The 12,547-nt window shown below is 44.0% G+C and overlaps 1 protein-coding gene across 2 annotated transcripts; it reads right to left on the bottom strand.

The window, feature by feature from the left end:
• Positions 1-801: 801 nt before the first annotated feature.
• Positions 802-9,166, bottom strand: Ces2g (carboxylesterase 2G). 2 transcript variants are annotated; one of them, NM_001106175.1, is made up of 12 exons: positions 9,044-9,166; positions 8,310-8,520; positions 7,038-7,176; positions 6,295-6,428; positions 5,948-6,206; positions 4,912-5,010; positions 4,503-4,643; positions 4,301-4,381; positions 3,915-4,059; positions 3,385-3,522; positions 2,907-2,979; positions 1,575-2,511 (listed from the first exon to the last, which is right to left on the bottom strand). In NM_001106175.1, exons 1-12 carry the CDS (start codon positions 9,117-9,119, stop codon positions 2,325-2,327), a joined length of 1,683 nt encoding a protein of 560 aa, NP_001099645.1. In that variant the 5' UTR covers positions 9,120-9,166; the 3' UTR covers positions 1,575-2,324. The 2 variants fall into 2 exon arrangements, with proteins under 2 accessions (XP_006255510.1, NP_001099645.1); XM_006255448.4 differs by lacking the exon at positions 8,310-8,520 and having other exon boundaries at positions 802-2,511.
• Positions 9,167-12,547: the final 3,381 nt, after the last annotated feature.

Raw genomic sequence — 12,547 nt, 5'->3', positions numbered from 1 at the left:
TATTCATCTCTCCTCTATGCTGTGGCTAGTGTTGTGGCAAACTCTTACTGAGAACAAGTTCAGAGTATTTATCCACCTGACAAACATTTTTAGATGCTGCTGGTTTCAACACTGGAACTCTCTGAACTCTCAGAGCTTATGATAAAGTGGAAATATTGGACCATGAAGAGGAATTTCAGCATCCCAGAGAACCCTGTCAAGATTTACCAAAGAGTACAGGGTCAGGAGCTCCGACTTAACTAAGCCAGGCTTCATGGAAGAAATTGCATGAATGTCCATTTCACAGAGCCATCAGTTCCACCTGGAAACCAGTGTCCTTCTCTCCAGCCCACAGTAATCTAGAGTACCCACGGCAGGCACGGCAGGCACGGCAGGCACGGCAGGCACGGCAGACATTCCTCCACACTGCTTTTATGAATGTTTTCACTGGTATGGTGCCATCATGGCTGTGCCTGACCCCCCACTCAGCAAAGTATGGCATCAAGTGTCCCCCTTTCAAAGTCTCTGTGGTCGTAGTCCTGGACTAGGCAGATGTTTTCTCTCCCCTCAACTTCCCCACTGAAAGAAACACTGGAGTCTGTGAGGTGGAATGTCACAGGTCTTCTAAGCTCCAGGGCATGGAACTAGATTCTTTGGGTTACCTGAGCGGCCCCATGTGTCTTAATTGTTGGTAGCAGGAGCCCAATAATGAGCTGAGGCCCCATTGAGAGAATTTGGCACCCACCCTCCTGGAGGTTATCCTTCTCTGGAGTCCAGAATGGACAATCAATAATCCTCACTGCGACTCCAAAGGCTATGCTGTCTTGTGGTTCCGCACACTGGATTTTAATAGAGAGACTTTGCTAACCTTGTAGGGCAAGGTAATCAGAGGTAAGGGGCTATGGCATGTAGGGTCTCTAGCATGAAGGCTCTGGGATCTTTATGACAGATAAGAGAACATATTTTGGGGGGGATTCAGGTGGTTTGAGCACAACTTGTCACCTTTGTATAGTGACATAAAGTAAAAGAGAGGGTATTTGTTAGAAAGACCAGAAATGTCTTGCAACAGTAAGGAGATAAGAATGAAAACCATGCATATGGACCATAAAGGCAGTGGGGATTATCACAGGGACCGGAAGTTTGCAGTGGAACTGTGGAAGTCAGGAGTACACCCATATATGTGATCAGATGCAGACTGGGGACAACAATTTCTATTGTACATGTATAGACCTTCTGATCCCCTCACCTTGTTACTAGGACTCACCCCATAGTCAGACATCTTCACAGATGTGTTGTGATCATGCAAGTATGGGCCTTACCATGTACATAGAACCCTTGGAAGTAGGGATAAACCTCAGCACATACGAAGTAGCAACCTAGTTTTTCTTGGTTCTCTCTCTCGCTGTCTCTCTCTCTCTGCCTCTCTCTCTCTCTCTCTGTCTCTCTCTCTGTCTCTCTCTCTCTCTCAGGATAATAGATACTTAAATTATGCCACTGAATATTTTGGTATAGAACTATATGAATGAATGAGGTTGGATGATAGGAAGTGGAAGAAAAAAAGAAATCAATATTAACAAATGACAAACGGACAGATTATCTTCAAATAAATTGTAGGCAAAGTTTACAAACACAGTAGATAGAGACACTTTTAGATGTTTTCAAATCTAGTGATCAAGTTGGGAACCTCTACATGCTATGTTTTGAAAATATCTATGAATCATATTTCTATATTGAAACCTAAACTCCAATGTGATGATATTAAGAGATAGGCCTATTGGAGGATTGTTAACTGTCCAATCTACTCAGTGAGAACACAGGTACCATCTTTGGGCTAGAGAGCATGTATAGCAAACCTGTTAGTATCTTAACCTTGGAATTCATGGTCTCCAAAAGTATGAAGCTGATGAGAGAGAGCATGTGATTTTTGACACAGCCCACCCCTGTGATATGGGCTGTTTGGAGAATCATATCAATGTTTCCCCAAAGCTTTTGCTCTACTTAAAAACTATTTTGGTCATAGATAGAGAAGAGGACAGTGAGGATGAGAGGTGAAGTAAGGAAAGAAGAAAGGAAAGGCCTTAGTCCCAGTGGAGTGTGAAAGGAGATGGGGTATTATGGGGTTCACAAATCCACTGGGAGGGGAACACTTATTGAATGGGTCTAAGAAAAGATGACCCAGCAGGATAAAGAGTCACTTGCAGAGGATATGTGATAATTGGAGAAGAACAGACAAGCACAGAGGTTATGTGAATGTTAGAAACAAGTCAGGTTCCTCAATGTGTTCTGGGAACCTGAAGCTGACTCCATCAGCAGCCAACATAACATACCATTCCTCACACAGGGCACTATAGTTCTTTGTGCATGTTTTGAGATCTCTTTAACTCCTCGATCTTCTGGGGAAGAGTCTTGGTCCAGAACTGCAGCTTTCTGGCCTTCTGGATTCGTCCCACAGCAGGCTGGGTGTTCAGTTGCAGATACTGTTCATCATAGTCAAACACAGGCCAGTAGGGTAGACTGTTGCTGTTGGGGTTTCTGTGGATATACCACCAAGCAAAGAAGAATGAGGTCACTCTGGTGCAAAGCCTAATACTGGGTCAGGGCAGTGGTTAGGCCAGTGGTTAAGGGGTCTGATGGGATAGGCATCCTGATATGTGCATACAAGTGTCACTCACTAGTTTCTGCTTCATGTGGGGAAAGATTACCTGACCTGTTTTATATCTCCCCCTAAGAGGTGAGGTCTAAGGAACAGTACCATAGCACTATAGCCCACCAGCTAGGTCACTGTGAGAGGACCAGTATGTGAAACTTATAATGTACTGTAGTGTAGAGAAGACTCTATCATGTGATGGAAGATCCATGCATGCTTAAAGGCCACCATCTAAAAGGGAACCCTAGAAGGACCCACACATGCAAGGTTGATTTCTCACCCATATCTTGCAAAGTTTGCCCAGTACTTCATCATTCTCCTGTTTAGCAGCTTTTCCCCCTCAGTGAGGTTAACTGGAGTTATGAGAAACACAAAAATCCAAGTATATGCCACCTCACACAACTGCCAATTCATTCTTCACATTCACCATTCCACCTGTTGTCTGACCTCAAATTGTTGGCTTTACTACCACCCTTCTTCACTATGTAGAATATCAAGATTCATGCAAGCCTCTAATTGAATTCCTGCCCCAATGTGCTGTTATCTTCTCTATTACAAGCTAGATTGGGGAAGGTCCAGATTCTAAACTAGGTCTCTCTCTCTCTCTCTCTCTCTCTCTCTCTCTCTCTCTCTCTCTCTCTCTCTCTCTCTCTCTCTCATCTATCTATCTATTTGAGCTATAGGTTTCCTCAAATGGACTGACAGCTAAGGAGCCATCTGGGATCTCATTCAGCTCAAGAAAAATTAGTAAGACTCACGTTTCATGCCCCAGAAGAAGGAACCAAAAACAAAAGGAACCTCATCTCCATGGTCAGCCTTCACGTGGGGTGGCCTGATATCCTTGAGAAAGCTGGATTGATGTTGGAACTCATAGAAGTAGACAGGGGCATGGGAACCTGGAGGTGGAACAAAGAGTGACTTAGTTGCCTCTCACCTGTAGCTTCCCCCCTACCCCGCCTACCTCATGGAGCTTTTTTGATATGCATTTGGTGACAAGATATAGTGATATAGTGTTACCTGGAATTAGACGAGTTAAATTGGAGGGGGAGCTCCAGGCTGGTTCACTAGCAGTTGAAAATGTCTTTGGCTAAATGGTATTCATGATCTTCCTAGCAGAGTGGTTTTATTAGGTTAGTAGAATATCAGCAATCCATTTTCTCCTCTGTACCCAGATTTCATTCTCTTAAACTAGACATGAGGAGACCTAGATACTACACTGCTCCACAGTGCTCATCCATGACCCCCATCTCTGAGCTACTGTTGTAAGCCTTGTCACAGTGGTACTCACGCTGAAAACGCGCTACTTGGAGAGAAGGGATCACAAACATGAAGTCTTCCATCATCTCTGTGAACTGTGCTTGGAGGGTCTGGGGGTCCTCAATGTCCCCCATGTACTCTTCCATCAACAGATCACTACACTCAGGAGGCAACATCTATATCAGAGACATCAGAAAGATTGAGGTTAGGTATGTTATTGGTTAAGTAGGTAGTACACTTGGGTGTGGGGAGAATGGGACTTGGGATGACATATAGTATAGGCAAAAATTGTCCTTGCTTTGAGGTGACTCCACACAGCGGATATATATATATATATATATATATATATATATATATATATACATATATATATGTATATATATATTATATATATGGAGAGGACTAGAGGTACCTCACCATTTGTGGTGCTGTATCCTTCAGAAAAGCCTGCAGGTTCTCTCTGGTTATTCCTTTTATTGTCTGAGCAGAGCCTATGACCTGGGAGGCAGAAGACAGTCTTAAGTATGGAGTCTAAAGGACTTGGATTAAAGATATATTGAGTTTCCACTGCTTAGCATGTGAGTATCCAGGTTCCCAGAGGATTAGAAGTGAGCCTCACTTTGGGGACGATCCAACCATACTCATCATTGTTGAAACCAATTATGCTGGGGACAGGGTGAAAATCAGCAGAGGCCAACAGCTCCTGAGGATGGTTGGGTAGGAATTCTCCATCCACCACAGCAGGGATCATCTGGAACTCCTGATGGGTATCAAAAAAAAATCAATGCTGAAGGTTAATAAAATAAATACTCTGGTGTCCTCTGAGTCACCTCCACCTTTTTCCTCATTTCTCACTAGTTTCAGGGTGATTCGCTCACCCTGGAGGAGAATCTACACTTAGATTAGCCTATCTTGATATTCATTTTGCACATGGAACTGAAAGAACATAAAGATATAAAGATGAGGTATTTGGTTGAGAATCCCACATCATGTAGACCAGGTTCTCCCAGACACGCAATTCTCCCAACCTTGCTAATGACCGTAATCTGCTCTTCACTCTTGCCTCTCAAACAGTGCACCAGGGACTCTGGGTCCATGGCCTCACATCCAGAGAGCTTGACCACCATCTGCAAAGGGAATGAGCAGGGAGATTTCTCAATTCCAAGTCAATGATTTTGCATCTAATTCCCACACTATAGTGTGTGTTGTGTGGATTGGAACAAGTGTAAACTGTTCCCGTTTTCCTATTGCTCAAAGGTGACAGCCAGGAAGCAGGACCCTTTCTACCTGCATACCTGTTCTTTTTGTTTAGGGGAGTATAGGTAGGTAGGGTAGGTAACCTTTGCCTGTTTCATGTATGAGGGAAGGAGTAAGTATGTCAAGCTGGTGTATGAAGGTTATAGAACAAAGTCTCAGTCTTCACCAACCCCCTCATTTGAGTGTTCTATCCCCCTTTTTTCTGCATACGTTAGCTGAACTGGTTTGTGAACTCCAGGGATTCTCACATCTCTGGCTCCCACCTAACCACAGGAACTTTGGAATTACAGATAAATGTTACCTTTACAGTGTTTTATGAATTCTGGGAATTTGAACATAGATTCTCAGGCTTGTACGCCAAGCACTTTAAAAAGCAAGCTCCAAGCCCATAGATACTAATTTTTGCCAGTGATGGACTTTTTTAAAAAAATTTATTTAATGTATGTGAGTACACTGTAGCTGTCTTCAGACACACCAGAAGAGGGCATCGGATCTCATTACAGATGGTTGTGAGCCACCATGTGGTTGCTGGGATTTGAACTCAGGACCTCTGGAAGAGCGGTCAGTGCTCTTAACCGCTGAGCCATCTCTCCAGCCCGCAATGGACCTTTTAAAGGGCAGCTTTGCTGTCTAAATAACACATTCATCCTGTATAAAGGAGACCTGTGGATTCTAACCCTTGAGCCCTCACAAATTAATAAACAGATGTTGTTTCCTTAGCTCTTCATTTTTAACACTGAGTACCATAGTTGTCAGAGGATAGTGCTGGGGCAGCAGATATAGGATTGAAGTGGTTCGGGCACTTACTTGGTAAACCATCTCAGAGAAGTTAAATATGGTTCCAGGCATCAGAGCTACTCCACTCTCCATGATGGCTCTGTGAAAGAGTCCTTTGGACATGGGGGACACAACATGAGAAGACACACTCAAGCCTCCTGCTGACTCGCCAAAAATAGTGACACAGTCAGGGTTGCCTCCAAAGTGGGCAATGTTCTGCTGGACCCAGCGTAGGGCAGCCACTTGGTCCAGGTATCCCCAGTTTCCCCTGGCATGGTGATCTCCAGTGCTGAGAAGTGGAAGGGACATGAATCAAAGGGGCATCTAGATTCTGATCAGCTACCTTCCCCCCTGCCCCCGATCAGCCCCAGTCTCACCTGAAGAAGCCAAGGACACCCAGGCGGTACTGGATAGTGACCACCACCACATCCTCAGTGGCTGCCAGCATGGAGCCATCATACATGGAAGCCATGCCTACAGTGAGTGCACCGCCATGGATCCATACCATCACCTGGAGAAGTTAAGAGAAAGGCCAGGAAGCTCCCAGTGAACCCAAGTTCAGGTTGTCTGCTAATTAGAAATCAATTGCTGTGTTCTGCGTAACTGCAGAAACATATAAAAATCCTTAGGACTTCAGGGCCTTGGCGACAGCTTCTAGTCCCCATTCCCACCACGTGTTGCACTTTGAATTAATGCCTGCATGTATAGAGTGATGTCATCCTTACTCAGGCTCTCCACAGTAGAACAAAGACGAGTGTCTGTGGCTATCTCTCCAAATTGAAAATGGAAAGGATCATCAACTCTCATGGTCACAACAGATAATCCAAAAGTATAAGTTTGGGTGGCCTCGATGTTGAGGTCTTGAGCCCCTAAGTAGTTCTGCAGAGCACAAGTTGTAGAATGAATTCTGGTTTTATCAAAGAGCATTTGATGGCTCAGTACTCTGTGACCCATACCCAGGTTTCAGCTGCAGTGTGTAGCTGAGACGGCCTTCTTTGACCCAAGTAAGCTAAGACTTTCATTAAGGTCCACCATGCAATGGAACTCAGGTTGCTTTTGTCCCTTCTTATCGTCTTGACAAAATGCCCTCTCCCCAAGCTGACCACAACCTGATACTCACAGGCAGGTGAGAGCCCTCATGGGCATGGGCTGGTGCATAGATATTGAGATACAGGCAGTCCTCAGACATGGAGACAGGTGGCAGGGTCAGCTTCATCTCCTTCAGACCCTCCATATTCATCCTAACGTTTTGTGGACAACTGTTAAAAATGGGAGGCAGTTATTCCAAGAGATGGATGGCAAGTATGACCAAATATGAGTCTGAATTTTATTTCCTTAGCCACCTTTTGCTGCTGCTAATCACAAGATGTGCTATTTACATGTACATCCTTTCTAAACCCCTTCCAACCAAGGTAAAAGCCACAGGCTCAGTGAAAACTGGGGTGGGGCCAGATTTCTAGGGAGGCTGCTGGTTAGGTGGGGCCTGAATTTTAATCTTTCTAAGTCTGAGAGGGAGAGACAAGTCTCCATGGGAATGATTGGCTGTCTATAGTGACATTTGTGGAATTGTATAAGAATGGAAAATTGAGCCAAGCCTTAGCAGGCATGCAAGCATTTTTTAGTCTGTTCCTGGACACAGCTGTGATGTGAGCAGCTCCTGTAGTTTTGTCTATCTGTGGGTTCCCCACAATGATGGATTGTAATCTGGAGCTTCTTATAGTAGCTTTCTCCCCTAAGTTGCATTTGTCAGTACTTTAACAGCAACAGAAAACAAACTAAGATCCCCATATTGGAGTGTTGGGCTCCCAGAGCTACCAAAAGATTCAATGGACAATGCTGCCCTAAAGGGTAGTGAGTAGTCCTTCATCATGTGTGCAGACTCTCAGGGAACTTCTCTTGCTTGAAGTGTCTCCACAGGGAATTAATTACATATATTTGTTCCCTGGTCAATGGCACTTGGCCCTATAGGTTTCACAGTGACTGTGAAGGTGGGATTTGTAAGTGTCCATCATTGCTGCACTCCTCAGTGATCTGAAGTATATTCTCCTGATTTCAGGGGCAACTGCTGCCCAATAGGTCACATTAGCTCATACTCAGAGATCCCTCCCATTGTGGCAGAGAACACTGGGCACAATCTGAATCTGTGAACAATGTTATCTCTGCTCATCTCAATAGTGCCTGATGCTAACGTCCTATGAGTGCCAAGTTCTGACCCAGGAGCCTGGCAGTTTTTCTAGGCAACCTTAGCACATCATCAGAAAAACCCATGGGGCACTCATCCCCAAAGAGAAAAGACGGCTGGATACTGAGATGGAGGAGACACTTCAGTGTGGCCTGGAGTTCAGAGCACAGTTTCTTTCAGTGCCTGAAACCCTCTGGGTCCAGAACTTACATGTTTGATTGTGAGGTCCCATCTCTCACACCACTCCATGGCTCAGGGGCCTCAGGAGGTGCAAATCGCAGTGGTCCTACAGGGGCCTTGGCAAAGGGAATTCCCAGGAAGGTGTGGACACCAGATTTAAAGTCCTTGCTGTGGGTGAGCTTGCCTTGGACCTGGCCCGTGTGTGTGTTTCTGATGGGGCTGGACTCTGGTGAGTGCTGTCCTGGTGGAGAGATGCCTCAGGGTTAGTTTTCTATAATCGGCTGCCACCAGGTTGTGGGAGTTCCCACCTCACTGCTATCAGGGCACAGGAGGAGGGAACCCAGGACCCCCTCCCCTAGTTCAGCTGTGGGATTTGAGTGTGGAAGCTTCCTTATCCCTCAGTCCTTATCCTATTCCCATTTTGAAGAGCACCACAGCGTTTCTTTAGGCCAAAGGGGTCACACACTCAGAGCCATTTGGCTATATGAATTTATGATTCTTATTCAAAGGTAAGAAAAATGACATGTCATTTTCACTTGAATTGTTTAGTGCTTCCTCTGGAGCTCCTGTGTGCTAGTGGGCTCATAAAATCTGAGGGCTTTGGTTGGAGACTCAGTAGGCACAGGTTTCCCACACTTTTAGCGATCGCTTGTAAGCTCCACCCCCTGCCCTGTGCCTTCCCTCCCACAAGCCCGGCTTCTGACATGCACAACTTGGCAGCTCTGACTCCAATCATTCCCCATTGCCAGTTTAGTGAGACTCACCCTGCACATGGATGAGAAGAAGCAGGAGCCCAAAGAGCACAGCATTCAGCCAGCTATGCAGTTTGTTCTGTGGCATGGCCAGTTCTCAGGCCTGAGTCTGTGCAGCTAGGACAATCACGTTTCACCAACAGGAAGAAGAATCTGTGAACCTTGCCCAGGCAGGAATTTAAGCCAAAAAGATATAGGTGGAGCAAGTTCTTATTGTAGGAGAGCTGTTTAGTCAGAAGTGACTAGAGCCAATGGCCTGGAGGCAGGGCAAAGTCACAGTATTTATCAGGGTTTTCCAGAGTAGCAGGGCTTATACAATGAATCTCTACATAAATATATGGAAACAGGATTTATTAGGACAACTTTCAGGCAATAGTACTACTAATCGAACAGTGGCTAGCTATGAATGGAAAGTTTAAGAATCCAGAAGTTGCTCAGTCCAGAAGGCTGAATGGCTCATTTGGTCTTTAGTAGTTGCTGGAATCCTGGAGAAGTAGGCTCTAATGCATTGAAGGACTGGATTCGCTAGCAAGGCAGGAGCAATCAGGCAAAGAGCCAAATCTTCTGTCTTTCTTGTTCTTATATAGGCTTCCAGCAGGTGTGGCCCAGATTAAAGGTATATCTTCCTGTCTTAAGATCTGGATAAAAGGCATGTGCCTTCTTACCTCAAATGTCCAGACTAACAGTAAATTTTCCCACTTCAAACCAAGCAAGTCACCCCTCACAGGTGTACTCTCCATTTCTGGATTCTAGATGTAGTTAAGTTGAGAGCAAGAGCAGCCATCAGGGTTGCCTCTGCTGTTTCTGTTCCCTTTCTAGCCTCCTGGAAAGGCATAGCATGGATTCTAGAGATCATCTGGGATACCAGAAACCCTGTCCCCTCATCTGGGCAGGAAGCTGTAACAGGAGAAGCCAGACTGTGAGAAGGTCACAGTCGAGATGTCACATGAGAAATAGGGCAAATGCAGGAGCTCTGAGTATGACATGTATACTCAAGAGTCCCTTGACCTTTGAAGACTCAGTTTTCTGAGTCTGCTTCCAAGGGTCCCTGATTCCTATCATGATCTTAGGGTATACATGGACCCCTCCCTGTTAGGTTACATTTCTTTCATCAAAAACACACTGCAATTCTGGTACTTTGAAGTCCACAGCCCCTATTCATTTCGCCAATATGATATGCGCCCTCTACTGGCCAAGATCAGCTTCACAGTCATTTATTCACTTAATTTTTTTTTCAAATATTTTTTAAGATTTATTTATTTTATCTATATGAGTACACTGTTGCTGTGTTCAGACACACCAGAAGAGGGCATTAGATCCAATTAACATATGGTTGCGAGCCACCATGTGGTTGCTGGGATTTGATCTCAGCACCTATAGAAAAGAGATCAGCTCTCTTAAGTGCTGAGTCATTTCTCCAGCCCTCACTAAATATTTTTAATGTTTGCATTTATTTATTTATGTATTGTGCTCATGTACATATTTGAAGGTGCTCACATGCCATGGCTCACACACGGAGATGGAAGGAGAATTTGTGTAAATTCATATTCTCATACTGTGGGGATCGCAAAGTGACACTTGGGTCATCAGGATTGGAGGAACGTTTTCTTACCACATCCTAACCAATCTCATTCTTAACCATATGGCCAGTATTTAACTGGGTCTTAATAGCTCCCATATTGGGTTCAATCTATGACAAAGCTGAGATACAAATGTATAAAAAGATGTTTCAGAATTACAAAGAACCCTGGCAGGATAAATTAAAGAATGCAGGATCAGGAGCCCCTACTGACTGACTCTCTGGAGGAACTTTAGTGGGGATCAGTGTCAAGTAGCCTTTACTGCACGTGAGAATTGTCCTTGGCTCCAAATTATGATTACCATTCTATTATCCAATTAATAACAATCCAGAACCTACAGTGTGGCACTACAGAATTTCTTCCTTGTGTCTTTCTGGCTGCTTCTCTGGCATAACATAGCACTGTTTTTTTCTGCCTCTAATATTACAACAGGGCTCCTTTGATTCAATTTCACCCCTCCAATGCACTCTTGCCTTTCCTGGTAGTGTTCTCTCTACACCATGTTCCCTGACCAAAGAATTGCTAGACCATGAGGGGTGAGAAATTCCCAGTTCATCCAATCTTGGGATGGAGAAACCAGATCCCAATGGGTGTTGGGCATCCCTGTGCTTCTTAATCTCAGACATTTCTGTAGCTCAGCTTGGGAAGTCTCTGCATGTGCTCTGCTACTCTCTGTAGGTTCTGACAAAGACAGACACTACCTCAGAGTGAAAGGCTGGAAAACAACTTTCCAAGCAAATGGTCGGAAGAAGCTGGAGTAGCCAATCTAATATCAAATAAAATCAATTTTCAACTAAAATTCATCAAAAAAGATAAGGAAGGACACTTCATATTCATGAAAGGAAAAATCCACCAAGATGAACTCTCAATCCTAAATATCTATGCCCCAAATACAAGGGCACCTACATACGTAAAAGAAACCTTACTAAAGCTCAAAACACACATTGCACCTCACACAATAATAGTAGGAGATTTCAACACCCCACTCTCATCAATGGACAGATCATGGAAACAGAAATTAAACAGAGACGTAGACAGACTAAGAGAAGTCATGAGCCAAATGGACTTAACGGATATTTATAGAACATTCTATCCTAAAGCAAAAGGATATACCTTCTTCTCAGCTCCTCATGGTACTTTCTCCAAAATTGACCATATAATTGGTCAAAAAACGGGCCTCAACAGGTACAGAAAGATAGAAATAATCCCATGCGTGCTATCAGACCACCACGGCCTAAAACTGGTCTTCAATAACAATAAGGGAAGAATGCCCACATATACGTGGAAATTGAACAATGCTCTACTCAATGATAACCTGGTCAAGGAAGAAATAAAGAAAGAAATTAAAGACTTTTTAGAATTTAATGAAAATGAAGGTACAACATACCCAAACTTATGGGACACAATGAAAGCTGTGCTAAGAGGAAAACTCATAGCGCTGAGTGCCTGCAGAAACAGGAAAGAGCATATGTCAGCAGCTTGAAAGCACCCCTAAAAGCTCTAGAACAAAAAGAAGCAAATACACCCAGGAGGAGTAGAAGGCAGGAAATAATCAAACTCAGAGCTGAAATCAACCAAGTAGAAACAAAAAGGACCATAGAAAGAATCAACAGAACCAAAAGTTGGTTCTTTGAGAAAATCAACAAGATAGATAAACCCTTAGCCAGACTAAGGAGAGGACACAGAGAGTGTGTCCAAATTAACAAAATCAGAAATGAAAAGGGAGACATAACTACAGATTCAGAGGAAATTCAAAAAATCATCAGATCTTACTATTAAAAGCTATATTCAACAAAACTTGAAAATCTGCAGGAAATGGACAATTTCCTAGACAGATACCAGGTACTGGTTAAATCAGGAACAGATAAACCAGTTAAACAACCCCATAACTCCTAAGGAAATAGAAGCAGTCATTAAAGGTCTCCCAACCAACCCA

The sequence above is a fragment of the Rattus norvegicus genome, chromosome 19, assembly GCF_036323735.1.
Source record: "Rattus norvegicus strain BN/NHsdMcwi chromosome 19, GRCr8, whole genome shotgun sequence".
NCBI lineage: Eukaryota > Metazoa > Chordata > Mammalia > Rodentia > Muridae > Rattus > Rattus norvegicus.
Note: the sequence above shows the minus strand (reverse complement) of the source record. Positions and strands in the feature narration are given on the sequence as shown.

What these genes read in the sequence shown, in the direction of transcription:
- Ces2g (NM_001106175.1), bottom strand. Translation starts at nt 9,119, where the DNA reads ATGCCACAGAACAAACTGCATAGCTGGCTGAATGCTGTGCTCTTTGGG. An exon ending in AGGATACAGCACCACAAATG is followed by an intron (nt 4,060 to 4,300) that starts GTGAGGTACCTC and finishes TCTCTGATATAG; the next exon opens with ATGTTGCCTCCTGAGTGTAG. An exon ending in GCAAACTTTGCAAGATATGG is followed by an intron (nt 2,512 to 2,906) that starts GTGAGAAATCAA and finishes GTATATCCACAG; the next exon opens with AAACCCCAACAGCAACAGTC.